This window comes from Dromaius novaehollandiae, chromosome 17 (assembly GCF_036370855.1).
Source record: "Dromaius novaehollandiae isolate bDroNov1 chromosome 17, bDroNov1.hap1, whole genome shotgun sequence".
Taxonomy (NCBI): Eukaryota; Metazoa; Chordata; class Aves; order Casuariiformes; family Dromaiidae; genus Dromaius; species Dromaius novaehollandiae.
Window position 1 is genome coordinate 13,893,114 of NC_088114.1, and position 27,809 is coordinate 13,920,922.

At 59.9% G+C, this 27,809-nt stretch overlaps 5 protein-coding genes across 8 annotated transcripts in view; 4 read left to right on the top strand and 1 right to left on the bottom strand.

Annotated features, from left to right (window-relative positions):
* The first annotated feature begins 29 nt into the window (after positions 1-29).
* Positions 30-11,641, top strand: VSIG10 (V-set and immunoglobulin domain containing 10). The gene is made up of 8 exons (XM_026119143.2): positions 30-237; positions 2,233-2,517; positions 7,452-7,733; positions 8,585-8,878; positions 9,427-9,537; positions 10,039-10,051; positions 10,737-10,897; positions 11,055-11,641. Exons 1-8 carry the CDS (start codon positions 153-155, stop codon positions 11,123-11,125), a joined length of 1,302 nt encoding a protein of 433 aa, XP_025974928.2. The 5' UTR covers positions 30-152; the 3' UTR covers positions 11,126-11,641.
* A 77-nt stretch (positions 11,642-11,718) lies between these two features.
* CFAP73 (cilia and flagella associated protein 73) lies at positions 11,719-15,663 on the top strand. The gene is made up of 6 exons (XM_064522309.1): positions 11,719-13,484; positions 13,859-13,964; positions 14,039-14,344; positions 14,433-14,654; positions 14,903-15,061; positions 15,154-15,663. Exons 1-6 carry the CDS (start codon positions 13,279-13,281, stop codon positions 15,265-15,267), a joined length of 1,113 nt encoding a protein of 370 aa, XP_064378379.1. The 5' UTR covers positions 11,719-13,278; the 3' UTR covers positions 15,268-15,663.
* A 395-nt stretch (positions 15,664-16,058) lies between these two features.
* On the bottom strand, positions 16,059-24,207 carry DDX54 (DEAD-box helicase 54). The gene is made up of 20 exons (XM_064522293.1): positions 24,089-24,207; positions 23,603-23,726; positions 23,388-23,458; positions 23,088-23,276; positions 22,599-22,648; positions 22,099-22,140; positions 21,444-21,539; positions 21,039-21,160; positions 20,693-20,754; positions 20,032-20,163; positions 19,676-19,886; positions 19,093-19,227; positions 18,477-18,698; positions 18,313-18,386; positions 17,750-17,947; positions 17,421-17,566; positions 17,215-17,328; positions 16,884-16,988; positions 16,515-16,618; positions 16,059-16,398 (listed from the first exon to the last, which is right to left on the bottom strand). The coding sequence occupies exons 1-20, from the start codon at positions 24,161-24,163 to the stop codon at positions 16,175-16,177; spliced, it is 2,496 nt and encodes an 831-aa protein (XP_064378363.1). The 5' UTR covers positions 24,164-24,207; the 3' UTR covers positions 16,059-16,174.
* Positions 24,190-27,753, top strand: RITA1 (RBPJ interacting and tubulin associated 1). The gene is made up of 3 exons (XM_064522306.1): positions 24,190-24,281; positions 24,892-25,207; positions 25,874-27,753. Exons 2-3 carry the CDS (start codon positions 24,921-24,923, stop codon positions 26,412-26,414), a joined length of 828 nt encoding a protein of 275 aa, XP_064378376.1. The 5' UTR covers positions 24,190-24,281; positions 24,892-24,920; the 3' UTR covers positions 26,415-27,753.
* Positions 26,426-27,809, top strand: part of TPCN1 (two pore segment channel 1) — a 56,982-nt gene continuing 55,598 nt past the window's right edge. Inside the window, exons 1-2 of one of the 4 annotated variants that reach the window (XM_064522296.1) lie at positions 26,427-26,823; positions 27,407-27,535. The gene's annotated coding sequence lies outside the window, so the exon portion shown is untranslated. Of the gene's footprint in view, positions 27,536-27,809 lie in introns of all 4 variants that reach the window. The other 3 variants (XM_064522301.1, XM_064522294.1, XM_064522297.1) reach the window with 3 other exon arrangements.

The window sequence follows — 27,809 nt, forward strand, 5'->3', positions numbered from 1 at the left end:
CTGAGGCACGACCCCTCCCGGGGCCGCGGGCACGGCGGCGGGCGGGCCCTGCCGGGGCCCCCGAAGGCGCCGGGGCGGAGGCGGGGCGGCACCGCCCCCCGGGCGGGCCGGAGCCCGGCGGCGGCGGGAGGCGCTGGCCGCGGCGCACGGCGATGCGGCTCCGCGGCGGGACGCTGCCGGCGCGGCTCTTCCTCGCCCTGTGCGTCTGGCGGCTGGTGCCGCGCCGGGGCGCCGCAGGTACCGGGCGGCGGAGCGGGGGGGAGCGAGCCGCTGGGGCGGCCGCTGGGCGACCTCCGCGCCGTCCCGTCCCCTCCCCTCCGCCCGGTCCGTCCCGGCGGACGGATGGGGCGTTTGGCGGCGTTGCCGCAGCTTCTCCCGCCCGAGCGGGGCCTCGTCGGCCGATTTCCCGAAAAGACTCGGCTTCGAAAGCCTCCCCTTTCGCGGAGAGCAGCCGGCGCCCCGGATGCCCAGGCTGCGGGGCTCCGGCCGCGGGGTGGTTTCGGGGCGCTTTGGGAGACGAAGGACTGTTTGTCCCCCACCGGTTGTCGCAGGTGTGGAAACGACCGCGTCGCGGTGGCGTCCGCCCGTCGAGGAGTTGGCTGCAGCGTTGTGGTGTGGCCTGGGGACCCTGTCCAAAGTCCCTTCGTTGGCGCGCTAGGCGCTGTACCAATATGCGTGACAGCCCTTCCCTGAAAAACAGGGCTTGAAAGCAAGCGGGACAAAACTGAGGGGTCTGGAGGGTGGTGGCGTGGGCTTGACCCCCCTCGGGAGCCGGGCACCCACGGCTCGTGTAGGGACGGGCCCGGGCAGGCGGCGGCGGCGATGCCGGGAGTCGTTCCCCGTCCGCCTGGCGCCCTGCTGTCCGCGCCGAGCCTGCCAGATGGCCGGGGAAGGAACAGGCTGCTGGTTTATGGCTCTCGGTGCGGTGACTCGGGCTGCCGCTCCCCGAGCGTGGGCTGGACGAGCTCCGGCCGCCGCTGATGGGGTTTAGCCGTGGTGGGGTAGCCGTGAAAGCCTGGGTCCTGCAAACAGAGAAGGTGCGGGAGCAGCTCTGGCCGCTCACCCCGCTCGGCCCCTCTGCGGCGGTAGTGCTTGCGTGCTGAGATACGTGATCAGGCCTTCTGATACAGCAGGAATAGGGTGGGGGTGTTGGGTTTTGGGCCAGATTGGCTGTTACTCCCTTTCCCTCCAAACCACCCATCCACCTTTCTACTTCTCTAAACAGCACTGTGCTGCAGTGGTTGACACCTGTGCAGGTTTAGATGGTGGGTCTGATTTCTGCCGTGTGGCTTGGATAAGGCTGTTTCTGCTGTAGGGTTCAAGTGCTACTTGGCAGGGGAAGCAGGTACTCGAGGTCGGAGCCTAGGAAGGGCAAAAGGGGGATTTCAACAGTTCTGCCATCCTCTTACGGATACCGGTGTCAGAGTCATGGGGTGGGGGGTGGCCTTTTCCTTTTGGATACTGTTTGGCTCCCTGAGCAGTGGAGGGATGAGGCTGCTTGGGACAGAGGAGTACCTGGTTCAGCAGAACATTGGGTGAGCATGAACATTGCTCTGACCATGAAACTAGATTCTCATCGCTGCCGAACTTGAGTCACCAGTGCTCCGATACAGCTCACGTTTGGCCGCCTCACGTGACTTGTATCTTGCCTATCTCTCTTAGGCAGGAACAGCCTGGCCTTTATTTCTTATTATTTATTATTTAGCCTTTATTAGCCTATTAGCCTATTATTATTATTATTTAGCCTTTTAAGCCATGTGCCTCCTTCTGATCATGCATCTGCACTGAATATTTTTAGTTGCCTGATGCCCAGAACACCTTGTGCTGATACTTGACAAGAAGCCCCATAACAGCAACTCTAAAGGATTCTGGAGTCAATAGCAAAGGTGCCCACCCCGGGGCCACCTGAGCAAAAATTGGTGGGGAAATCAGGAAGGGAAGCTGGATGTGTAGAAAGCTGGCAGGCAAAGAGAAATGGCTCAGGCCTGGTAATGAAGCATGGCAACCTCAGCCATGGTAATGAAGCGTGGTAACCTCAGCAGGTTCCCCAAAACAGCTTTGCTCTTATATCACAGGCTGGAGGGGATGGATCCTCCTCTAATGGAGGCTGTTGGCCTGGTATTTTTGAAAATCTCCTGTTCACATGCCCAGGTCTCTTGCTGTAAAGTTTGCAGACAGAAGGGGGCTTTGGAGCTTCCTTAGATCCCTAACACTGTCTCTCCTGTTTTGCAGGAACAGAGGAAGTGGTCTATGGGGAGGCTGGAGGAAGCATCCTCCTTTTGTGCCGAAATGTCTCCAAAGAAGCAACGGAAGTGGTTTGGTTTCAAGGGGATCCCCAGTCCGTCCCCCCGCTCTTCTCCTCAAAGGTCGCGTTCCCCCAGGACGTCCGTTTCTCCCTGGTTGACAACAGCTCTCTGCGCATCACAGAACTGCGTCTGCAGGATGAAGGCAACTACACTTGCAAGGAAGTGCTGAACAAAACAGACCATGAGCACAGAGTCCAACTCCTGGTAGCCAGTAAGTCTGTTCTGTGTCTGTGAATTTCTCCCCCTGATTCTCACAGGTTTCCACGTTCACAGGGAATCTGGCGTTGGTAAAAAAATAGCCTGTGAAAGGGGAAAGTGATACAAAACCTATGAGCAAGTTGATTTTAGTCAGCTGTACTCCCATGCTCACAAGTATTAAGACCAAGTGGCCTGGCAAGAATCACTTGTGTGTGACACACGGGACAGGGGACTCCAGCTGTTAAGTCCTTGCTACATCTCTTCAGTTCCTTCTTGATTGGTGACAATAAACTAGGTTTTGGACAGACTTTTTTTATATCCTGTAGCTGTTCCAGGGTGGCCCTTTGCCTCAGAATTCAGCTGACATCGGCCTTCCTAAATCTTAGACGGGGGCAGCAGCCTGGCCTGTTTTCCCTCACTTGGAATATATGGTTGAAATAGATGTCTAGAGTCTTTTCTCCTGTTGGACTAAGGAAAAGGAACGGAATACACGCTGTGCTGCAACCTTCTCGCCATCCTCCTGGTGTGAGGATGGAGGGTCTTCTGCTGACCAGTTTACTGTGCTGCGTCCTACAGAATGCAGCCTTCAGTCTTGACAGAAGCGCTGTATTCCTCAAATCTGCTGCTAGGAGCACTATCCTGGGAGCAGTATTCTGGGAATGAGTCTGTTATCAGCACAGGGCATTTTTTAGCCTTTTATTCTCTTGTTTCTTCCGGTGCTTACACACATTTCCTTTTCATTCAGTCTCTTACGAATGTTTATGGTGTGGGTGGAGGACCAGGTTTGAGAGCACTACTGTGCAACACTTGCCACATCACTGGCACAGTTCTCCCTGCTCCTGCCAAGGAATCGTTATCTTGCCAAGATGCCTCATGTCTTCTGTAGGAACAGCCCCCGCCAGATTAGCAGGGAACACAGGTCCTGGGCTGATATCCCTCTTGGCCCCTTCAGCAAGTCTAATCAAATGTGATTAGATTCTGGCCCCTCAGACCTGGACTGTGACCCGCTGTCCTTTATGCCAGCCCAGTCCATATTCCGGGGATTAGAAGAGGGAAAGGCTGCTGCCGGTTTCCCTGTATCAGTGATACTGTGTGCTCTGCTGGCTCGCTCTTTCTTGCTGGTCTTTCCGTCAACACCTTCAGCGTGCCAGACCCTAGTTTGGTTTTCTGTTTGCATTCAGGGTGTTCCTTCCTTCTTAGTGTTTGGTGGAATAAGGGTGTGTGTCGTAAAAGAGTTTCACCTGTTCAGTACGTGTTAAATCTCTGAAAGTTCAAACGGGTAAAAATTCTTCTCTTGGGGCAAGGAATCTGCAGATAGGGTTGGAAAAGGCCATAGAAGATTGGAATGAAGGAATCGAGCCCCGGGCTGCTTCAGAGAATGTGTCAGCCTGGGGCTGAGGAGGGGGGAGCCCTAAATCTTGAGCAAGTATACAAAATAATCACGAGCAAAAGATACGAGCAGCAATGCCACCGCTACTGACTGCTTGTGGGTGTCATTCAAAATCTTTGCGCTTTTTCCTCACTGGTGGAGTGCAGATAATGGTGTATAGGTGCCTTCTAGTGAGATTACATTTTTTGAAATGCTGTGGACATGTCAAGTGGTGGTACTGCATTCTGAACTTCATTTGTTAATGAAGAACTTCTCGATTGATTTTTGAGGGTTACGAAGGGGATATGGGCCACTGCAGTATCTTTAACATGGGAGAGAGAAAGATTTCTGATTGTGCTTTAAGTCAGCTGAAGAAGTATCAGCAAAGGCCAGAATGTGAAGCCAAACAATTCAGGCTAGAAGCATGGATCCCCCCCTCCCCACTCACTGTCATTAACCATTGGAGCAACGTAGTTTGGGATGGAGTGAATCTTTCAGACATGGTTTGAAAGAGCCATCCAGGATCTGTAGGTTTCATGTTGGAGTTGCCAGTTGACAGTCTTCAGTCTATCTCATGCTGGATGTTCCTGAAAGTTTTCTTTTTGCCTTAAACTGTATTAAAAAAAAAAAAGGCAGAGGAAGACTTCTAGCAAAGGCACAGCTGAGGCCTTGAGCCATCATCCTGTGTTTGCATTGGATAGGAAGCACATGGCATGAAGGAAATGTGTAATTGCACACCTCCGAGTGATTTCCTGGTATGGCTGTTGGCAATTTGATATATGCCTCTGATGGCTCTTCTCTGGCCTCAGGGATAGACAAATGCTCCTGCATGCAGAGGGCCCTTGTTGCTGGTTTGGTTTTTTTGGTATTTTTTTGTTTGCTTGGTTTTACATTTGGGAACAGATTTCTTGTTAGCATTTAGACAAAAAGAGTTGTACTGGAAAAGCCCAGGAATTCAGGATGTAAAGCTGATGACTTCAAGAAGCAGGTTCCAGGAATCAGCATGAAAAATGTAGCTCTCCTGCTGGACAGTCTAGAAAGGCTGTGTCTCCTTCTCATTGCGGGGTAGTTTCTGATGATGCAGGCTGACAGGTTGCTCTTATTAACCGCAGCTGGGATTCAGGATTGGTTGTAATACCTCTACAGAGCTGGAACACAGGAGATGTAGAGAACTTTCTTAACAGAACTGGAGGGTTTGAAAGGTCGTATAAGATACACGTGTAGTTCATGGAAGGTCAAGCCCCAGGAAGGGATGGGGACTTCTGCAGCCGGATCCTTTTCTCCAGACATTTGCTGAGGGTGACTGAGTCATAGGAAGTTAGTTTTGCATTTAAGCACATACAGGCAAAGTTTAGTTGAGCCCATTTAGTTGTATGTAATCAGTTGCCTACTGGAGGTTGCATTCTTCTCTCGTTTCCGCTGCTGCCCTCGTGCCTGACTGTGAGCTAGCTGGTTGGTTTCTGTGTACCAATTTTTCCTGGTGCCCCAGGAAACCTAGTCATCCCTCTTGCAGGACTTTCTCAAAAGTCCATTACTGGGGAAGGGGAAGCATCTTTCTTGCACAGACAGTTGCTGTTTAGGAGCAAGTCTTTTCTCAGATACTGCCCATTGCACGGGCTGTGCTGGCTGGAACCCAGTGGAGGACAAAGGTAGGAGTAGGTGGGCCAGGAGTGGGGAAGGATGCTTCTTTGTGCCTTGTATCCTCTCCTCCCCTAATGTCCCAGGTGTAAAGCAGTCAGTGTTTCCTTCCTCTCCAGTTTGGTACCTGGGACTTAGCTACCTGAACTGCACACTGAGGAGGTGAGGTCTCTGCCCTGCTCCAGGCTGGGCAGCTGTGAGTGAGGGTGGCCAGTGGGGAGAAGAGCTGGTTTTATTACAGGTACAGGGCTGTGGTAACAGCATTTTAACACCATCTGGACTGGAGCAGGCAGCCATTTAGGGTTGCTCTTCTCTGACCAGCCCCCAGGTAACAGCTCCAGGCTCTCTGCCCAGAAGGAACAGACACACCCTAGTTAGAAGCTGCTCTTTGCTTTTATTATTCCTGGGACATTGTTTTCTTACCATGATTTTGTTTCCTACTCTAAATTCTGTCATCTCTCAGGTCATTTGAATAAACATCCTGCAAAATCAACATCAGACATCCCTTTGGCAGCTCTTGTTTGAGGCTGTTTGGCAGTGTCTGATCTCTCAGTGGGGTCTTGTTCAGCATAGAATGAGGCAAGCCAGGCACAGGGGCACAATGTATTAATTCTGCCTAGGTCAGAGTCCAGAATCCTTATGGCTGTTAAATGAACACATGTATGTGTGTGCATGCGTGTATGTGTTACAGTTTCAGCACCAAAACTGTACTCTCGGGCAGGGTCAGGAATGTAAAGAAAGCAGCTGATGGCAGAGAGGCAGGAACTGAAACGCTGCGTGAAATGTGAGCCCATGTCCTGCCCCAGCTCTACCCAAAGGGATCACTTTTGGGTTTCTGTTGGTTTCTGACCTCCTGTCATCATTCAGTTGTTTCCCTATTTAAATAACAAATACAGTGTTGGCTGTGACCCAGTGATTGGCCCTGGCATGAAGCCAGCAGTGACTTTGCCTACCTGCTGTCTTTGGAGTTTGTCCCCACTGCTGCAGTGCGATGTGGACACAGATTGCAGTGCGTGGCTGAGTTAGCCAGTCTGGCCCCACGTGGCACCAACAGTGGTGCAGGAAAGGGGCAGGGCAGGCTGGGGTTGGCTTCAACGGCACGTGTCTGAGGGCCTGACACTGCAAGCTGGAGTCACCAGGGCTCCCTGCAGGCACAGAGCATCTTGCACACGAGGAACAGCCTCCTTCATCAACGTTACGCTGGTCTTGCTGGAGAAGCAGTCCGGCTTTGGACTGGTGCCTCTTAGCAGCTGGTTACTTGCCTCTGACATACTGAAAGCTACGGGCAGGTGCCATGTACCTCCGAAAGAGGATGCTATCCCATGGAGATGGTTGATGTGGGGACCCTGGCACCCTCTTTGCGGAGGGGCGAGGAGGTGTCAGCCTGCAGGTTTGAGTGCTCTCATTCCTTCCCTTGTTGTCGTCCTCAAGCTGTGCAGCCTAGGCCAGAGTCCCGAGGTTTGCATGTTCCCTTGGGCAAATCGGAGTGCCTGTTTCCGTGATGGGGGAGAAAGGCAGAGCCTTGTTCTTGCATGGTGTGAATCTGTGTCACTCCATTGTAGCTGGGCATGAAGATCTGTGCTGTGATGAATTGCCAAGGGCAGCATGGAGATTTTTTTCTCCTGCTGTGTTTTTAGATGCTTATCATGTCTCTCTCGGACGAAACTGTGGCAATAGTTTGTTTCCCCCCGCTCTGTTTTAGTCCCTCAAGGCTTGGCTGTGGTTGCTGTGGTGCCTTTCACAGGACAGCCTCCTGCTTGGTCTCCGTTGGCTGTTGTTCAGAGCTGTGCTCCCCTGGGGTTTGGGACAAGGTCAGGAAGCAAGATAAGTGGAGAGACCAGAGAGTCTTAAGGGAAGTGAAGGCAAAACCAAGCACATCCTGAGATACCAGGAGCTGTGACTTGGAAGTGTTTCTAACCACATGCTGTTCTCGCTGACAGATCCACCACGGTCATCCCTGAAGTGCTGGGCTGGAACCTCCTCCTCAGGACAGATGCTGCAGCTGTTTTGCAGCTGGCCTGGCGGGTCTCCCCACCCCACCCTGCACTGGAGAGAAGAGGGGGGCGATCTGGAAAACACGAGCTGGGTCATCAGCTCTACGAGCTCCGCCGACACCCACGTGGAGACGCTGAACAGCTCCTGCCTTTCCCATCGCAAAGTGTTCAAGTGTGTTGGGAGCCATGTAGTCAAGCAGGAGGAACCCGCGTGCACTGTGGAGATAAGTGAGTTGGCTTGCCCACTTTGTCAGCTATTAATGAGCCTGCTAATGACAGGGCAGACAGGTGCCCAGTCATTCTCTGCCCTCCAGAGCACTAAAGCGGTTGTCAGGCAAGCCAGGCTTGTGGGCACTCGCTGCAGGGGGAGATGCTAACAAGGGAGCGCGGCGGGGTTTGGCTTGGGCAGAGGCGACCACACAAGGCACAGAAGTCCTGCAGCCCACATCCAGCATGGCATAGTTGCAGGTGAGTCATGTTTTGGGTACATTTTCAGGGGCTGACAAATCTGCTCCTTGCGCCAAGCTTCTCGCCTGTGCGCTTGTGCCCGTGGCCAGGAATGGAGAAAGTGACAGGTGGTTTTAGTGACTTGCTTGAGATAAGGTTTAACAGGGCTGGCTTTATAGCAGGAGGGTTGTCCATACTCTCTGAGACCCCCTCGGGTGTCTAAGGAGGGATGACTGAAGTGCCTTTTGAAAACCTGAGCTGTATTTGTCCTCCAAGGGTTGTCAGGGCTAAACAAGGGCTCTGCTGATCCAATGGAAAATCCCTGGGCTGCTTTTTCTCTTCTCTGCCACCTTTCCATCCAGGGCCACCGGCCACCCTCCAAACATCCTTTGGGGGTATGAAGTCAGGTGTCAAAACAAGCACTGAGAGGTGTGAAAGGAGCTCAGACTGCTCCTTGAGAGGCCACTGAAGAGTCCCGTGGGTCAGCTGAATGCTAAACCTGCAGTGCTCGAGTCCCAGCGTCCTGCCTGACTTCCTCCTGTTAATGATTATTAATCAGTCAGATGGCTGATAGCTTGCTAGTTAAGCTCCCCCACCCCTTCCTTAATTCTCTTCCCCCCTGTGCTATTCAGAGATCCCTTCTTTGGAGTCAGAGCCCCTGAAGACCTGCTTTGTGGGTGATGATGTGACCCTGACATGCCGTGTGACCGAGAGCACCCCCCCAGCAAGGCTCACCTGGCTACAGGGCATCACCCAGCCGGAGGTGGAAATCAAACCCGGAGGGAGGTACCTCATCACCCAGGAGGGCAACGTGTCCCAGCTCACCATCCGGAACTGCTCCCAGGGCGCCGATGGGGGCTGTTACGTCTGCAAGGCGCAGAACCCCGTGGGGCTGAGGGAGGTGTTCGTCTGCCTGACGGTGAAGCGTGAGTGGGGCTGCCTGGGGTCACTGTGGCAGGGAGTGAGGAGGAGACAAGGGCACAGTTAGCGGCAGCCACTGGAGAGCTCCCAAGAGGCTCTGTTTGCCACCAGGAACCCTCTTTGCCCATTGGCACTTTCCATACTTGTAGGATGCAGCAGCACACACAGATGTGGGATGGGGTCCCCTCACCCCACAAGGCAAGAAGGCCTGATTCTCCTTCCCTCAGTGTAAGGGGCCTGGGAGAGCAGTGCAGTTGCGTCCTTGGTTCCTCCTTTAGCTTGTGGGGACAGAGTTGCGTCTCTGCAGGCCAAGCTGCTCAAGGCCCAACAGCCAGGGATTGATTTGCTTTTGCTTAATGCATGTGACCAAAATGAAGGGTCTTGCCATAGTGTTTTCCCTCTCGATGAGGCGTGAGCGCCCGTTGTGCTGGTGGGACTGTTGCAATGATGGGAAATCAGAGCAGAGACAGCACTGGGACCTGCTTTGTTGCTTGCACCGAGCGCATCCATGTCCCAGTGACAAGCTGACCTCCCATGTCTTCTCTCTCTGCAGAGCCAGTGAATATAGTTGGGATCGTGGGTGCAGTGGTGGTGCTGTCCCTGCTGGCTATTCTCACCGTCTCCGGCATCGTCTTGTACTATCATCCCCTCCTGTGCCTGAGAGGTAGGAGATCTCCTCAACGCAAGCCAGGGAGGGGGCTTACTCCTTGCTGGGGTGTCCCGGTTTTATCCCAAACGTGCAATTTCAGGGGGTTGCTTGTCTCTTCTGGCCTGCTGGAGTCTGCCACTGTCTTGAAACACATCCCACTGCTGGTAAAAATCCCGTCAGCCCTGGAGGCAGACGGGTTGGAAACGCAAAGCCATTCTCCAGCTGAGTGCTTTGGACTCCTTTCCCTCTCCTCCTCCCCAGGAGACCTGTACCGTGCTGGGGCAACCCTGTCCTCCCCTTTCCTGGTGACATCTCTGATGCATCTGATGTGGGCAGGCTGACTGCTTTCCCCTTCCAGCAGGGTAGAGGACCACCTTTCCATCCATACTGCCACATGTGCCCTCCTACTGCGGGCAGAATAGGCAGAGATTGTACTGTAAAACCAAGGGTGCTTTGTCTGAGGGACTGCTCATGGTTTCTAACGTTGTCTTTTCTGTTTTATTGTCTCTTGTTCAGGCACTGCGTTCAGGTGAGTGTTGGCTTTCCCCAACCCAGTCCTGGTCGATCCCACTCCTCCACATCATGGCAGACATGCCTTATCCGTAGGGTAGGGAATCCATGGCCTGAGGCAAGAGCAGCCCCCAGAGCAAAGCTGTGCTTGTGTGGGAGCTGTGCAGAGACTGTGCATCCCACGGTCCCCGAAGGGGGTCAGAGCGCCTGGGTGAGACTTGGCATCACAGCGGGAGCAGAAGGATGAGGGCGGAGGAAAGCACTTGGCATGAGAGCAGGGATGGCATTGCCATTAGGTGCACAGGGATGGTGCTGGCAAGGCACCTGTTAGTGTGGGAGAAGGCTGTGCAGAAGAGCTCCTTGGTGTAGGCGAGGTGGGATGGCTCTATTCCAAATGCCTTCAGTTCCTATCTATGCAAGAGGGGAAAGTAAGTCCACTCAGGAGGGGCTCTTGCAGTTTAGCACATGAATATTTGTGAAATGGTTTGGAAGACAAATGAGAAGCAGTACAGATTGCTGTTGGTGATGTTGCTGCCAGCAGGGTCCAAGACCAGCTATTCCTCAAACATGGTTAGTGCAGGATTGGAATAGTCCACCAAAATCAGTCATGTTGATGTATAGAATTAGCAGAGCCTGGAGGGATGGAGTCAGGACAAGCTGTCCTCAGCTTTCAGATCCACCTCTGCCTGCTCTGCTGTTCACAGAAATCAAGACTCAAGCGATGTCTTAGTGCTGGTGGACTCGGAAGAGGATGATGAGGGCAAGGGGGAAGAGGAGCTAATTGGCAGCTCCACCAAGCATGAGGTGATGGCACTGGTCAATGGGAACGGCATCCAAGGTGCTTACCTCAACCACCTCACAGAAGGTGAGCACTAGTACCTGCTCGCTGGCTGAGTTTTGGGGCTGGAGTTGCCTGCCCCCTTGCTAAGCTGCAGGTCTTCCAGGAGCATCTGCCAGGAGAGAGGGGAATTCCTGTTCTCTGACTCACTGGCTCTTGTGCTGCTGCTCTGCGCCCTGTGTAGGTGATGATGGTGAACAGCACGGCGGCGTCTCGCCACAGGAAAAAAGGAGAGAAGACACACCAGTCACATAGTTTCCATCCCTTCTTGCAGAAATGCAGAAAGCTCCAGCTGGAAGCCCAGTTTCAAGCACATCCTCATTACCATGTGGCTGAACCCAGGCTGTTAGGGTCGTGCAGCGGACTGGTTTGGTCAGAACATCCCCACTTCCTTCTGCACTCGTCCCTTCCCTGGTTTTTACTCCATCCTTCCCCCAGCTTTGTTTCTCCACTTCTTCTCTCTTCCCGTGTTCCTCTCTGTCTCAGGTATCCTTTTTAACTAGGTGGCATCCCAAGGCAGGCAGAGCTCAGGAAATGGGTCCCAGTAGCCCGCTCACCTTGATGCCTGTCACAGACTTGAATACCAGTAGGGGATTCTGGTCAGCCACCATGAGTAATGCCAGGGTTGCAGGGAGCATGATGGAGAAAGTCACCTCGAGTGTCTGGGTCCCAGGACAGCAGAAGGAACTGCTTGTGAGTGGGCAGGACATGAGTGATGCAGACTCTCCAGGGAAGCTTGATGGTTTTTATTATAAATATTTTTTTCCCCAAGTCCATCTGAAATGTTCTGTACCTAAGTCAGAGGAATTCATCTGAGCTGTGCAGTGTGGGAGGAAGCACAGAGGGAGATGGCGGGGAACTTGTGCAGGGAGGGGAAAAGGGGATCCGGATGTGCACAGAGGGGATCAGACTGTGCACAGAAGGGAATGGAGGTGAGTTGGGCAGCCACGAGGGGGGACTATAGGGATCTGAGCATGCAGTGACGGCTGCAGCTGCTCCAGGCCCTCTCGGAGGGGAACAGAGAGGTCTGAGCGTGCACAGTGGGGAACAGCAGGGCTTAGAGCGCATAAGGGGGACCCGAGACAGGAGGGATTGGGATGCATGGGGGGAATGGTGACAAATAGCATGGACTGAAGGGCAGCGGAGAGAATCCCAGCAAACACGTGGGTCAGGAGGGGTCTGAGTGTGCACAGGGGGAACAGAGGGGATCAGGGTGTGCAAGGAGTGATGTGGAGCTGGTCAGAACGTGCGGTGGGTAATAGAGGGGATCAGAGGGGACAGACCAAATCTGAGCACTCTGCGGGGATAATGGGAACGAAAGGGGACACCAGGGAAACAGGAGCAGTGGGTTTGCAGACAGGCCTGGGGAGGGCATATGAGTGCACACCGAAATAGAGGGGATCAGCGCGCGTGGCCGGGAGTGGTGCGCGGATGGGACCAGCGTGGAATGGAGATTGCAGAGAGGCCTCTGAGGATGCATGGAGGGGAACAGGCTTAGGGCTCCTGGAGGGAATGGGCTGCATAAAGCAGAGAGTTGTGGGGAAAAGAGCACTTGGAGGGCAAGGGGGGAGATGTGAGCACAAATGAGGGGAACTGGGAAGCATCGGAGCACATGGAGGGTAAAGGAAGGGATTTAAGCACATATGGGGGATGGAGGGGATCTGGAGGCACGGGAGGGAAAGGGAGGCGTTTGGAAGGCACACGGAGGAGTGGAAGGAAACTATGTACCCACCATGGGTGAAGCAGAGGGGTCTGAGCCTGCACCAGGACAGTGGAGAAGAACAAGAGTGAAATGGAGGAGAGCTGAGCAGGTACGGAGGGGATGGGCACACTTGCACAGGGATCCAATTGTGCACAGAGATCTCAGACAGGGAGTGGGGCCTGAGCAGCGGTGGCCAAGGGGGACCAGAGTGCGGCCGGGGAGCCGGGGCTGGGGCCGGGCTGGGCACCGCCGCAGGGCCCTGGGAGCGGGCTGGAGGACGAAAGGAAGGGCTCTGGAGGGAAGGGGTGCTTGGAGGGCTGCGGGTGGGACCATGGCGCAGACTTAGCGCTGCGGAGCATCCCAGAGCGCAAGGGTGAGCCCTGCGGGGGCGCGGAGCAAGGAGGCGGGGGACCCAGGGGGACCAAAGAGTGACCCCAGGGCTTTGGAGGGAATCGGAGCTGGAAAGGATGGCTTGAGGGGGGACGGTGCCAAGGGAGGGGCCTGGGGGCAGGACGGGGGCAGGCGGAGCACCCCGCGGCACCCTCGCTTTCCCCAGCGGGGCTGTGGCTGGGTTGGTGCCGCGGTGGCAGCAGGGACGGCAGGGGACACGTCCCGCGGGGAGGCCCTGCTGCCTTCCGGGGGCCCAGGCCCCGGCTCTGAGGAGCCCCACGGCGGGCAGGGTGCTCCGGCCGGGAGGTAACTAAGGATGTTCGGAGCTGGATCACCGAAACTTCCCCGGGGCTGGGGCGCCCCTGGCAACGGTGTTGTGCTGCCGGTCGCCTTGGCTCCCTGCTTCCCACACTGCTCCTCGCCCAGCCCTCGGCACGGAGGCACCGGGAAAATCCCTCCCAGCATGGCCTTGGATGTGGAGGAATACTTGCGGACAGCTTTCCGGGACAAGCTACGGCTGCAGTGAGATCCCCCCGTCCTGCCCGAGGGCACGGGCAGCTGCCGGTGGAGCAGAGCAGAGTGGAGCGGAGCCCTTTCGGAGGCTGCTCGGCGGCCGGCAGGGCTCTGCGGAGGGGGCCGGGCTGGGGAGGGGGGGGAATCCGGCTGCACCCCCAGCTGCTGCGCTTCCCTGCCGTTAATGGGGAGGGGGGATTTGGGGAGCTGATGGGGGGGGCTGGAGCAAGGGAGAGGTTTGCGGATGTCTCCTGGAGTGACTCAGGGGAACTGCTGGGGGGGGGGCGGGCCCCCTGGTGTCCCTGCCAGGGCGGGTGTCACTGTGCGGGTGATGGGGGCACCCACTCGTGTGGGCAGCAGCAAACCCTGCGCCGTGCCGGCAGGAAGGCGCCGGCGTGGGCCGCGGCGTCGCTGCTGCCCTCCACGCGGCTGCTGCTGAAGCGGCGCCAGGCGGCCGAGGCGGAGCGGGCGCTGCAGGCCCAGCGGCAGGTGAGGCGCCCGGCCCCGCCGCGGTGCCGCTGCCCCGCGAGGCCCCTGCCCCAGCCGCCCCGGCGTCCCCGCAGGCCTTTCGGCAGAGGATGGCGAGCCTGGAGCAGCGCCGGCGGGAGCTGGCCCGCAGGGAGGAGCAGCTCGCGGAGGAGGTCCGCAAGTTCGACGCCTTCCTCGAGGCCTCGGCGGCCAAGCGGGAGCGGGCGCTGCGGCGGGCGCGCCAGGAGCGGGAGCGGGCGGCGCAGCGGGGTGCCGAGGCCGCCCGCCTGCGCGGGGAGCTGGCGGGGCTGCTGCGGCGGCGGCGGCACCTGGGCCGGCGCCTGCGGAGCCACCGCGTCTTCGGCGACTACCTGCGGAGCGTGCTGGCGCGGGCGGCGCAGGTGAGCGGGACCCCACCGACCCCCCCCCCCCCCCCAAGTCCCAAATCCCCGGAGCCGCCGCGCCGCCTCACGCCATCCCGCTGCCCAGTTCCCGGACGTGCCGGCCATGCTGGCCCGCTTCCGGGCGCTGGCGGGGGCGCGGGCGGCCCTGGCGCGCCGGGCGGAGGCCGGGCAGGAGCGGCTGGCGGCGGAGCAGGCCCGGCTGCGGCGCTACCGCGAGGAGGCCGGCGGCGAGCTGCTGCGGCGGAGCAACGAGCTGGCCCAGCTGCAGGCCCGCCTGGAGGCCGCCCGGCGCGAGGTGCAGCAGGAGGTGAGGAGGGAGAGGCGGCAGCGCCCGCGCCCCGATGCTGGACCCGCCATGGGGCGGGGGGAAGGCAGGCTGTGCCCCCGGACAGCGCGGGGAGCAGAGGAGGTGCTTTCCTGCGCTCCTGGAAAGCCTCGCCAGCCACCGTGCCCATGGAGGGCATGGCACCAGGATGGCTGGTGGGGGATGTGGGGCAGGCCAGGCTCGCCGTGGGGCTGCGGTGGTGCCCAGGGCTGCCTCCCGCTCTGCCCCAGGAGACCCACTGGACCCACATCCAGACCACAGCCGTCCAGAAGACCCTGCTGCTGGGGCAGATCCGGATGGCAGTGCTCAACCTCTTCCAGCTGGCCACCAAGCAGCTCAAGGTCCCGGCAGACGTGGCCCTGGAGGACACGGAGGCCCAACTGGACACGGTGAGCGCAGTCCCCTCCCCGGGGTGTCTGGGTGGGAATGGGGACACTCGTGTCCCCGGCCAGCGTGGCGCTAAGGCCCCCGTCTCTGCCAGGTGCTGCTCTGCATGCAGGACCTGGCCGCCATCTGTGCCGAGCTGTGCCCCGGGGAGCCTGCTGCTGCCCGCAAGCGCCCGCCTCTGCCTCCGGCCCCTCCGAGCCAGGCATAAACTCCCGCTTGGAGAAGAGCCGCCCACTCCGGGGGCTGGGGGGAGGCTGCCTCGGTTGGTGCTGGGCCCAGCGGGTGATCCTGGCCAGGACCTCCAGCGAATGCCTGGGCACCAAGGTTGCTCCCCAACTCCAACACGTCTGGGAAGCCCTCCACGCTCACAGGCGATGCAGGTGGCAGCGGGACAGGCAGCTGTGGAGCACCGGGATGGCCCTGATTCGAATCAGGGCCTGGGAGGAGGAGAGCTCCCCAGGGCCAATCCTGGGATGGGTGCTGCGGTGGCAGCAGGACCTGGGGCCGGGAGGAGGAAGGGGGAGACGCGGCTCATGTGTATGCTGTTGGTATCGCCTAAACCTGTCTCTCGTCAAAATACAACCCAGCTCCTGGGCCCAGAGCACCTGGTTGTTTTAGGATTGTGCCTGGGGGTAGCCCAAGGGGGGAGGAATTCCTCCAGGCTCCAAGAGCAGCAGGGCAAGATTCACTCTAGCTGACATGGAAGAGCAGCTTTGGTGCCAGCATCGTCCTGTGTCGAGAAGTGTGTCCAGGGGAATGGATGACAGCCCATGCCAGCAGGGCTGGGAGGAAGAGGAGGCAGGAGCTAGGGCAGGCAGTGGAAAGGGGCCTGGCAGCGTTTGCGAGGTTCAGGGAGTGAGAGCTGAGGTGCCAAAAGCCATGCCAGGAGCAGTCCTAAGGCCCAGCATGCAATTTCCCTCTCCAGCATGGCCCCAAGAACCAGCACCCAGATCTGCTTCTCAGCAAGATGCTTGTGACAAAGCCAAAGTAGAGGCAGGATCCAAAACCAGCCAGATATTTAATGTCTCCTTTCCTGACACCAAGTCCAGGCCTGGGGGAAGCCGAGCCCTTTGCTTTGGTGCTGTGCACGGCGGTGCCAGGCACGGCCCCATCTCCTACATCCTCTTCCGGAGCTTGCCCTTCTTGGTGGCGCCTGCCCGGCGCCCGAAAGCCATCTGCCGCAGCTCCTGCACCCGCTGCCGGTTCCTGGCCTTCAGGCGCTTGAGGCCACCGCGTTGCAGGAAGCGCTGCTTGGCCGCGGCTTTGCGCTGCTTCAAGATCTGCTGCTTGTTCTTCAGCTCTGAGCGCACCTTGCCCTGGGCTGGGGGATGCCGGTTCCCTGCGGGATGGATGAAGAGCCAAGTTCAGAGATAAGCTGACACTTGGAGGCCAGAGTGAGGTATCTGGGGGACACAGGGGATTATGTGGGGCTCCATCACTTGTTCAGGTACTCACCGTGCCCTCGTCTGTGCTTCCCTCTGACCTGCTCGCCCCCTCTTTCTTCTTCCTCTTCCTCGTCCCGCTCGTCAACCTTGTATTTCTGCTTCCACTTTTCATAGCTGGGCCGGGGGGGTTAAGGGAACGTGCGGCAACTCCCCATCACTTCATCCCCCCCGACGGTGTCTAACCCCAGCCTCCCTCCTGGGGCCACGGCCCTGGTGCTGGCCGGCACGTGGGGCAGGGGGGTCCCTGTCCCCAGCCTGGCAGCAGACACAGCCTTGGGTGTAGGACGCGAGGCCAAGCGGCTGCCAGTGGGTTCAGCCCAGGCGCAGCCATGTGCCCCCCGGCCCCGCTGCGCTCATCCTCAGCCCACAGGCAGGATACAGGTTGTTCTTGTAGGAGCTGCTGATGTAGCGCCCACTTTCCGTCCGCACCTTCTTCTTGTCCTCCTGGCCCGTTTGCCCCACGAATCGCTTCTTCTTGCGGTCCCTGCAAGGGAAGGGAGAGTGGTGGGACTGGGGGGAGACTGGGAGCCTCTTGAGTATGGGGCTAACAAGCACCCTGTCCTCCTCCCTGGGCATCTCGGCTCTAGCTGCCCCCGTGAGATACCCAGAAAGAGAAACTGTCCTCAGGGGGAGGGCAACACCCACCTAGGGTACATCCTCCAGCCCCCCGATGCCTAGATCACCCCCTTCCCCGGCCAGACCCCGCTCACCACTTCAGCAGTTGCTTGCTCTTGTTGAGGTTGTGGTTTTCGTCGCCCATGAGATCCAGGACGGCTCCGGCTGCCTGCTGCTCGAAGGGGCTGCCCTCGCCGCCCACGCTCAGCCTGCACGGGGAGGGGCAGAGGTATGAGAGCAGCTCCACATGCCTCCCGCCGCCTTGGGGCACAAGAGCTGTGGGAGCCCCTCCTTGACTCACCCTCTCTCGCTCTCAAAGTCCTTGGGCCGGTAGGGGATGTAGAAGTCCTCGTCCCGCTGTGCTGGCTGCTGCGGCTTTTTCCTGGCACCGTCTTCTCCCTCCCGGCCCCGTTTCCGCTTCCCGCCCATCACGGTGGAGAACACGTCCTGGAACAGGATGGCAGAGGGGTTGAGATAGCACAAGGCAGGGGCCACGTCCCCCTGCTCGCTGGACCCTGGCTCTCCTGGAAGCCCTAAATCCACAGCCCAGTGGCCAGTCAGCACCCAGCCAATACCAGCCAGGCGGCAGCTTCCACAGCCACAGCAAGTCCCCTTTCCCTGCCCCATTACCCGGAGATTTTCCTCCTCTCCCTCCTTCTCCTCAGACCCCGGGAGGGCTGGGCACAGCCCCTGCCCTTTGAGAGCTGCTGCCCGCTTCTCCTGCTGCCCACGCTGGTACTTCTCGATGAGGGCATGGTCACGGCGCCGCTTCGACCGCATCACAGTGCTGGCCAACGTCCGGGCTGTGGCGTTGATCTCGAAGATGGTCTGCTCCCAGATGGGGAGAGAAGGCAGGAGAGGGAACCCTGTGAGCTGCATGGGACTGGGAGGATGGACGGACCTTCCCACCCGGTTCCTTTTCCCTCTGGCTCCCATCCAAACCCCGGGAGCCACCCAGGGAGCCAGGGCAGCAGGGCCTGGGACCGTGGCAATGACCCCCCGCATAGGGGTTGTGTCCACAATGGTGCCAGCAACCTGCACCCCACCACAGAGAGCCAGTCCTGCCACTGCCCAGGGAGCACTGAGGGGCACCAGGGACAGGAGTCCCCGAGGTCCGGCCGGACGCCCCTTCCCCCTGCTGCCTGTGGGGTGGTGGCTGGGCTGGCGCGGGGCAGAGAACGGCATCAACTCACCGCCTTCGACTTGTAGGTTTTAATGCTATCCACGAACTTCAGCCTCTCCAGTTCGGTGTCTTCAAAGTGAGCGCCTGGGTGCCGTGGGCACAGAGAGGGGCACAGGTTAGCTCCCTCGCAACGGGGACAGGGACCCCCTCCCTTGCCACCCCCGAGGCACTCACTGAAGAGCGGGTGGATGCCCAGCTGGGACACGTCCAGGTCCTTTGCCCTCTTGATGGACTCGGGCGAGGGGCCGGGCCGGGACCGTATGTACTGCTTGTGGGCGTTATCGGCGACGCGGCGCAGGCTCCGCAGGTCCAGCGAGCCCTCGTGGTCCGTGAGCAGCAGGCACTCCTCGTCGTCCACCAGGCTCTGGGGGACGCGGCCCAGGACCCCGCCGGCATCTGCGGCCCAAGGAACACTGTGTTGTCTCTCTCCCACCCACGCCAGGATTGTTGCAGCATGTGGCAGCAACGGAGCATCGAACAGAGCAGAGGTGAGGGGCACAGGGAGTTAGTGCTGTTAGATCGGCATCGCTATTACACAGAGCGTAGCAGAGCCCCAGGCACCCTGTACTGCCCAGCTGCACCCCGTACCAAGAGCAGATCTCCCCCGTAAGAGAGGACACAGAGCAGCAGCAGTGCCAACCACAAGATCAGGAGCTCCAAAGCCGGCCAAGGTTAAAACCCCAGCAACCACAGGGCCAGCGCCCCCGTACCCTGGCCTGGCTGTGACGAGCTGTGCCCACAAGCCACCCTGATGCCTGTGATGGACACAGCAGGGCCTGGTCTGACTTACCGGCAGGCATCTCCTGGGCACCAGCAAGGACGAGCGGGCGTCCCAGGAAGAGGTGGAGGTCAAAGACGTACGGCATCTCGTCAGCAGCCACCAGTGAGTAGGCAGTGCCGCTCCGGCCAGCTCGGGCCACGCGACCTGCCAGGGGGAGAAGGAGAGTGGGAAATCAGACCCGGTGCCAGCTCAACCTGCCGGGGACCTGCTGGTGTCCCGGGGAGCCAGAACCACAGGCTGGCCCGTGGTGGTTACTGGATGGGCACAGCTGGCAAGGGGCAGCAGGCTGCTGGGGAAGGGGGCAAAGATGAGCCCATCGCGGTGCCATCGCCCTGCAGCTGCCCAAGCTGGTCCCTGCAGGCAGGAGAGCCCATGGTGCACATGCCATGAAGGGAAGGCTCCTGCCCTGCCCTGAGGAGCCCAGGTAGCAGGGACATTACTCGCTTGCTCCGGGATATTCCCAGCAAGGCATAGGGAGATCCCTCGAAAAAGGGGGACAAGGGACAGCCCATCTCTGCACCCCTCCCTGTCCCCATCCTCCTGAGGGGATGCCCAGGTTGCAAGGACCCCTGCATAGGAAACCGGCACCCACCAACGCGATGCAGGAACAGCTTGGCCTTGGCAGGGAAGCTGTAGTTGATGACATTGTCCAGCATGGGGATGTCAAGCCCACGGGCAGCCACGTCCGTAACCAGCAGCACCGGGCACTTGCCCTGGGAGAACTTGGCGATGTTGATCTTGCGGGCGGTTTGATCCAGGGAGCTGTAAATGTGTGTGCAGTGGATGCCCTGGGCCGTCAGCAGCTGGAGAGAGAGGAAGACACCAGACCTCACCTTGGCAAGCAGCCTCAGGCAAGAGACAGGCTCCCCCAGGTCCCAGGGCTCTGAGAGCCTCGGGTGCCCACCCTGACCTACTAAACCCCACTGGCTACCTCTAAATGCTACTTGCCTCCTTGAGATACTCTGTGTGGTGCTTGGTGGCCACAAAGACGACTGTCTGGTCCTGGGGCTTCACCACGCTCCTGAGCAGGTGGAGCAGCACGGCGGGTTTGTCGTCTCCGCGTACATGGAAGAAAGCCAGCTGCAAACAGAGGGCAGGGCTCAGCCAGCTCCAGACCCTCTGTGCCCCCATGCTCCTAGGGACACCCCCAGCTACCTGGTCCCCTCACCAGGTCCTTCCCCCATGTGCTGCTTTAACTGCATTCACACAACACTGAGTGCAAGGTGACAGGCCACCAGGGTTGTGATCTTCTCAGCCCAGCTGGTTTATGGCTATGATATCCCAGCCCCAGTGTATTAAGTTTTCTGCCCCATCTTTTATGTTTAACCCCCAACAGGGCTGTACCCTAGGTGACAGGTTGGTGACAGCTCACATGCTACCCTAGCCGCTTGCCAGCCCACGGCACTTTGGGGTAGGAAGGACACACAGCCACGCCCAGCTGCCAGCGGGACAGACCCCACACCAGACACCACCACCCCTTCCTTGCAAGCCGACTTGTCACCACAGGGCCTTTGCTGGCCCTGGCCCGTAGGGGCTGTGGGGTATCCTAACGGCAGAGGGAGATGCACAAGGTGACCCCCTGTATCTTGAGCCCCCCAGGCCCTCTCACCTTTAGCTGCTCGCTGAGCTTGGACTCCACATCCAGGCGGATCAGCATCGGCTCCGTAAGCCCTGTGGGACATGGGTCACACGTGGGATGTGGTCACACATTGCGATGTGCTACTGGGACCAGCCCTACCTCTTGGCTTGAGGATACCCACTTGGCCCAGTTTCAGCCCAGCTCAGGTTCCCCAGTCCTCAATCTGCACATGGACCCGTGTATGTCACCTCCCTGTCCCCACCCTTCCAGCAAGGCACCTGCCAGCTGGGATAGGGCCACCGATTCTAACAGCTAATCTTAACCTGGCTGCCCCCAATCCAACCCCTGCAGTCACTTTCCACCCCATGGTCCTCACCAGCCCGGGCAAACTCCACGAGCAGCTTGGGCAGTGTGGCCGAGAAGAGGACAGTCTGATGACTCTCAGGGAGCCGAGCGATGATCTCCTGGAGCTGCTCCGCAAAGCCCATCTCGAAGAGCCTGCAGGGGAAGGGATACAGGTCGTCAGAGCGTTGGCAAGTCCCACCATGCCCAGCCCTGCCACCCACGAGCACCACCTAGCCAAGGCACCTCATTCCCTCCCGCACACCTTCTGCCCTCCGCGTCTCCCACACCCAGCAAGGACTCATCGCTCACCCCAAACATGGGGCACGCAGCTCCCCCCCGAGCCCACAGCCCAGCCACTCTCCTCCCAGCGAGCGCGTTACTGGGAAGGAAGCACCCGGCGGGGACCCGCTCTGCCTCGGCGCTGGCCCTCGCTGACCTGTCGGCCTCGTCGAACACCACGTACTCCACGCTCTGCAGCTTCAGATTCATCTCCACCGCCACGTGCATCAGGCGCCCCGGGGTCGCAATGATTCTGCAAGGAACAGACTGCAACGCTCAGCCAGTCTGTACCCCAGTGAGGGGCCTCTCCGTGGGACCACGCGTGGGGCAGCAGAAGGGGACAGGTCTCCCCCCACCCTCCCAGGTGCCAGAGCACAAGTCTGCCTCTGAGAAGACCTGACAGAGGCTCCCTGGTCCCATGCAGGGAGCACAGTCAGATGCTCTGAAGGAAGCCCAGGACACGTCCATTGGACATGGCTGTAAACACCAAGACCATCTCCAGGAACCTCCGCCATGGTGCCAATCCTCGGGTGGCACGGACGGAGGGGAGGAATTCAGCTTGTGTGTGGACGGCACTGGGAGCAGGGCCAGCCAGCTCGCAGGGCTCGAGCCAGGATCTGCCGGGGCTACACCGGGCCATCAGCAGCTGGTGGTGGGTAACGCGAGGGAAACTGGGAGGGTCCCGAGGAGGCAGCGCCCTTTCCGGCTCCAGCAGCTGGTCCCGGGATCACCCTGACACGGTGCATCGGCACACGTTTCCTCGCCACACCAGCAGGGAAGCGCAGCCCCTTCCAGGTCCCCCAGAGACTCACATGTCGGGGTTCTCGTGCAGCGCAGCAAACTGGTCCTCCATCCTGCGAGAGAGGAGAGAGGCTGAGACGGGGCCAGGCGGCAGAGGGGCAGCTTGGCCTGCCTGCCCTCGCGAGGGGGCCCCGAGCAAGCTGCTGGGGTCTGCGGAGCTGGGGCCAGCCCCGAGGAATGGGGCAAAGGCCAGATCCTTCCGGGCCACACTGCATGCTGGAGGCTGTGGAGAGGGACGTGCCGCACAGGGGAGGCTTCACCCCTGGGGTCTCACGTGTGAGCAAGTGAGTAGCTCTCTTAATGGCCAGCCAAAGCTTCAGGTCACCCAGCCCAGAAGCCATGCTCCAGATGCTGCTGTGATGCCCAGTCCCAACGTCTGGCAGATTTTGGCAGCCCTCAGCACACTTCAGGGAGGCGGGGATGCGCCCAGCGCCTGCAGAGAGCCCCAGCAGGGCTGCCTGGGCTTTAGGTGGAATGGTGGAAACGCTGGTGGGGGACTGGGATGACTTACTTGTCTCCTCCCAGGACAAGGGCTGTCTTCAAGCCTGTGAACTTGCCCAGCTGTGGGGTAAGGGAGAAACATGGGGGAATTACAAGCAGATTGGGCATCAACCCAGATCCCCGCGCGGTTCCCTCCCAGTGCCAGCAGACAGCCCTGCTGCCAGGGCCGGGGGCGCAGCAGAGCAGGCAGGTAGGTGATGAGGGCACCGACACAACGTGTTTTCCTTCTGCCTGCCCTTCCCTCCCTCCCTCCCTTTGCGGATTAGCTTGAACCTCTAAGCATGGGGTGGGCCGCGTGCGGAAGCCACAAGTCACATCCCAGCACTGCACAGATCCCCCAGGCAAAGGACAGCGCTTGATCATCATAAGCGCCATGAAGAGACAAGGATGGCCTTCACCCTTTGCAGACAGCTCAACATCACCTCCGTCAGCTTGGAGCCCCAGAGGGTGAGGGTATCGCTCGAGCTCTCGTTGCCCCCCCTGCCCTCCGTCCCGGTACCTCCTTGGTGAACTTCATGGTCTGCAGGGCCAGCTCGCGGGTGGGCGAGAGGACGAGGGCTCGGGCCCCCGTCTGGGCGCTGTGTGCCTTCAGCTTCTCGAACATGGGGATGAGGAAGCAAGCGGTCTTCCCGCTGCCCGTCCGCGCCATCGCCACCACGTCCTTGCCGTTGAGGATCACTGGGATGGTCTGCAAGACACAGCCCAGCGGCGCTGCCCTCACCACCCACCACCGCCACTGCCTGGGGTGGGCAGCACCCATCGCCCCGGGTCCGGCCCCCCGCGCCCCGGCGGGGCTCACCTTCCTCTGGATGGGTGTGGGCACCTTGTAGCCCTTCTTCATGATCCCTTTGAAGACGGGGTAGCTCAGGCCTGGAGAAGACAAAGGTTAGCAGGTGACGGAGCGATGCGAGCAGGATGGGGCCCCGCGGCCGCGCCTCGGCTGATGCAGACACGGCTCGGCCCCAATTCCGAGGGGAACGGCCCCGTTTCCGAGGGTTTCCCCCGCACACGCACCCATGGACTGGAAGCCCCCAGACTTCTTCTTCTTCTTGTTCTGGGCCCGCACCATGGCCTGGGTGTCCGGCTCGGCCGTGGCCTCCTCGGCGGCAGGGAAGGCCGGCAGCGCGCGCCCGGGGGCCTGCGGAGGGAACGGCGCCATGGTGAGGGCTGCAGGGCGGCTGGCAGGCATGGGGCAGCCGGGCGCCCCGACAGCACGGGGAGGGGGCAGCGGGCACTGGGGACACTGGGCACATGGGGGCTGGGGACACTGGGGACACTGGGCACATGGGATATCGGGCACGTGGGGGACTGGAGACACTGGGCACCAGGCACATGGGGGACTGGGGTCACCGGCGCTGGGGACACCAGGTATACCGGGCACCAGGGACACGGGGCACACGGGGACATCAGCACGGGGGCCCCGGGCCCGCTGGAGACAGCGGGGACCTGCGGCACCCCGAGCCACCGGGCGCTCCGCCCCCGCCCCCCGGCCCCCCCTACCGGCGGCCCCCGGCGCTGCTCCCCGGGCCCGGGCTCGGGCCGGCCCCGCGGGCGGCGGGCGCGCGGCGGCGCCATGACGGCGGCGGCGGAAGCACGCGGTGGGGTCCCGCCCCCGCGGCACCACGTGGGTGGGGGGGCGGGCGGGAGCGGCGGAAGGGGCGGGGCCTCTCGGGCCTCCCGCGCCGCGGGCCAGGTGGGAGCGGCGGTGGGCAGCGGGGGGGGCGGCGGGGGTTGGGGGGTATTTGGGGTGGGCAGGGGCATTTGCGGGGGGGGTCTGGGGTGGGGGCTTAGGGTGGGCGGGGGGATTTGGGAGGGATGGGGGGTGGGCAGGGCTGAGGCGGGGGGGTTGGGGAGGGGACGGGGATCTGGGGGTGGATCTGGGGAGGGAATTTGGGGTGGGCAGGGGGATCTGGGGGGATCTGGGTTGGATCGGGGGATTTGGGGGGATCTGGGGTGGGTTTGGGGTGGGCAGGGGGATCTGGGGGGATCTGGGATGGGTTTGGGGTGGGCAGGGGGATGTGGGGGGATCTGGGTTGGGGGTGGGCAGGGGGATCTGGGGTGGAGGCAGTGATAGATGGGGCGACTGGGGGCAGGGGCTGCTGTGGTGGGGGGTGATTTGGGGCAGGGCTGCGCTGGCCTGCGGTGGCCTGGTCACAGGGGCAGAGGGGCTGTGGGGATGGGGGTCCCCGGCGTGGGCAGGGCACCGATGCCCCCCCACCCCCAAGGCCCTTATCCCCGGCAGCCCCCGGGGATCTCCTTTCTCCGATCCCTCTAATCCGCCATCATCCCCCGATTGCCTGCAGTCACGTTACCGCCCGCCGATCCGCTGGCCATGAATGGGGCCGTCGCCCGCAGCCCGGCTGCCCAGCCGCAGCTCGGGAGCCGGAGCCGCCGCCGGGGGAAGGCCCGGCCCTCCTACGTGGACGAGACGCTGTTCGGCAGCCCTGCCAGGGCTCGCCCGGCGCCGCCGGACTTCGCGCCTCCCTGGGCGGACGAGGCCGGCCCCGCGAGGCCCTCGGTGCGGAGCCCGCCTGCGGCCGGGGCCAGGTGGAAAGCGGAGGCCGTGGCACCCTCCGCCTGCACGCTGCAGGGCACCCCCAGGAAGAGGAACAAGTACAGGTGAGCGGCCTCCTTCCTCTCCCCCTGGGAACCCTGCGGCATGTAGGGTCCCACGGCTGGGACTGAAGTGGGGTGCAGGAGCCTGTCCTGGCCCTTGCGCCGGCCTCCAGAGCGGCTCCTGGGAACGCAGGAGCAGGAGATGGTCCAGCTGTGTCCCCCGACTTGCTGCCTCAGTGCATGTTGAGCATGGCTGCAGTTTTCCCCTCTGCGAGGGGGCTGGAGACCTTCTGATGCCTGGGCATCTCAGATGTGTTTTTTCCCTTTTGCTGTGATATTTCTTCCTCTATAGAGGAGTTTTTCCCAGGGGAGGGGATTTTTGGAAGTGTTTTAGGCATCACTAAGACCCGTATTGCTGAGAATCAGTCCCAGAGGGACTAGTAAACCCAGTGCCCATTTCTGTAACCAGCAGTTCGGGAAAAGCAATAGAGCAAACCCTGTCTGTCCACCTTTCGCCAGTCCAAATGATCAGGAGCCTGTTTAAGGCTCAGCTGGCCCTAAGCAGCTCTTGGGAGGATCTGCAGTGGGGTTTAGCCTCAACTTCTGATCCAGAGCAAGAGCAAGGATTTGTCCCCTTCAGATTCCCCTGCCACGTGGGCGCTAGGTCTCTGCTGCTGTCTTTTCCCTCCTTGCCATGAACGTGCCTTTCTCTCCTTGTTCTCTGCGAAGGTTGAAAAGTCACACTCCATCCTATTGTGATGAGTCCCTGTTTGGCACCAAGCCTGAGGATCCGGCCTGGGCAGCCTCTTGGATGAAGAAAGAAGATGTAGCCAAACTTCGTCCACTGCTCTGGAGCCCATCATCTGCCCCCCGAAACCAGTCAAGCCTTTCCTCCCGCTCCAAGGAGACGCCCTTGAGAGCCGTCCACCCCCAAGCCCCAGCATCACCAGCGCTAGCAAACCTTGGCACAGATCGTAAGGGCAAGTCTTACATCTGGAAATGGCCTGAGAGCGATTCGGACTCTGAAGGCCGGGGTGCTCCCAGCAGAGGACGTTCCCAGTCTCTCACCCGGCTGAGTGCCTCTCCGGATAGCCTCCGACTGGCTTCAGGCAACCCCAAGACAGAAAAGCATAAAAATCAGTGCCCCCCAACAGCCCCTGCGACGCCCCGAGGCCCTCTGACGAGGGTTCGGTCTAAGAGCATGTCTGCACCTTTTGTCAGGACCTCCAAGGCAGCGGGTGTTTGCAAACCCAAGCCTCCCTGGAAGTGAAAGGAAATGTCCCTCCCTATGTAAATATGCCTCTAACCTACCCCTGACGGGGGTCTGACATCCCAGTGAGCAAGTCTCCAAGGACCTGGGAGCCTCTTGCACCTGCAAACAAGGGAAGGAGCTGTCAGGGAGCAGCGAAAGGGGGGCTGCTCCACGAGGGAGGACGAGCCGGGAGCCGAGAGCGACCACAGCCTCAATGGGGCAGTGAGTGACCTCCCTGGGCAGGGCACAGTCCCACGGCACCCGAGCAGGACAGCCATCGTGGTAATAACAGCTTTCATTGCCTGTCCAGGGGTCATCAGATGAGGCAAGGTAACGAGTCAGGTTGTTTCCATCCAGAACGTCCGGTCAGGGCAGCAGGAGACAGCACTACCAGCAGCATAGGTGCAGGAGACAGGACTGGACACAGGTACACCTACAGCGTAGCTCAGGCGAGGATGGGGGGCCGGGCCCGGGTGCAGATGGGGGTCCTGGACCATGGAGCAGAGGGTGTCTGGATGGAGGTCCCCAGTGAGGCTGGCCAGGGCAATTAGGGTCTGTTGGTGCCCTGACAGGAACCTCCACTGGCCACTTTTGGGGAGAGAGGGGTCTGGCTTCATCCTGCCTGTTACACACAGTCACAGTCTCATTCGGGTTGGACAGGACTGTAGGAGGTCTCTAGTCCAAACTGCTCGGAGCAGGGTCGGCTGTGGGGTCAGGCCAGGTTGCTCAGGGCTTTATCCAGTCGAGTCTTGGAAACCGCTGAGGACCGAGACTGCATGATGTCTCTGGCACCCTGTTCTGATGCTTCACTGCCCTTGTGATGAAAAAATTTTCCTTGTATCCAGCCAGAGCCTTTCTTGTTTCAGTTTTTGTCTGTTCTCTCATTCTCCTGCCATACGCCTCAGCAAAGAGCCTGGCATTGTCGTCTTGGTAACCTCTTTGTGGGTGCTGCTATGAGATCCCCCCAAAACCTTCATTCTTCAGGTTGAACAAGATGGTTTTATTTGCAGCCTCTGATCATGGGGCATGTGCTCCAGTCCCTGACCATCTTGGTGGCTCTCTGCTGGACTTGCTCCAGTTTATCAACGTTTTAATGATGCCCTTTGGCCAAGGAAGGAGAAGGGAGAGCGAGCAGAGAGGTGAGAAATGGCATCGCCCTACGTCCTTCTCGTGGTGGGATGCTCTTACGGTGGATGGGTTTGTGCGGCAGAGCGAGGATCTGCCTCGGTGAATCCAGCAGCCGCTTGGGTTCGGGCCTTGCTGACTGGACACAAAAACCCTGTGATTCATGTTGAACGCCATGAGGTGCTGTCACAGCAATGCCACGCTTGCATACAAATAAATGATCAAAGGCGAATCTGCTGGGGCCTTGTGTTTGGTGCGTGGGGCGCTGCTGTGTGATCTCGGCCTCAC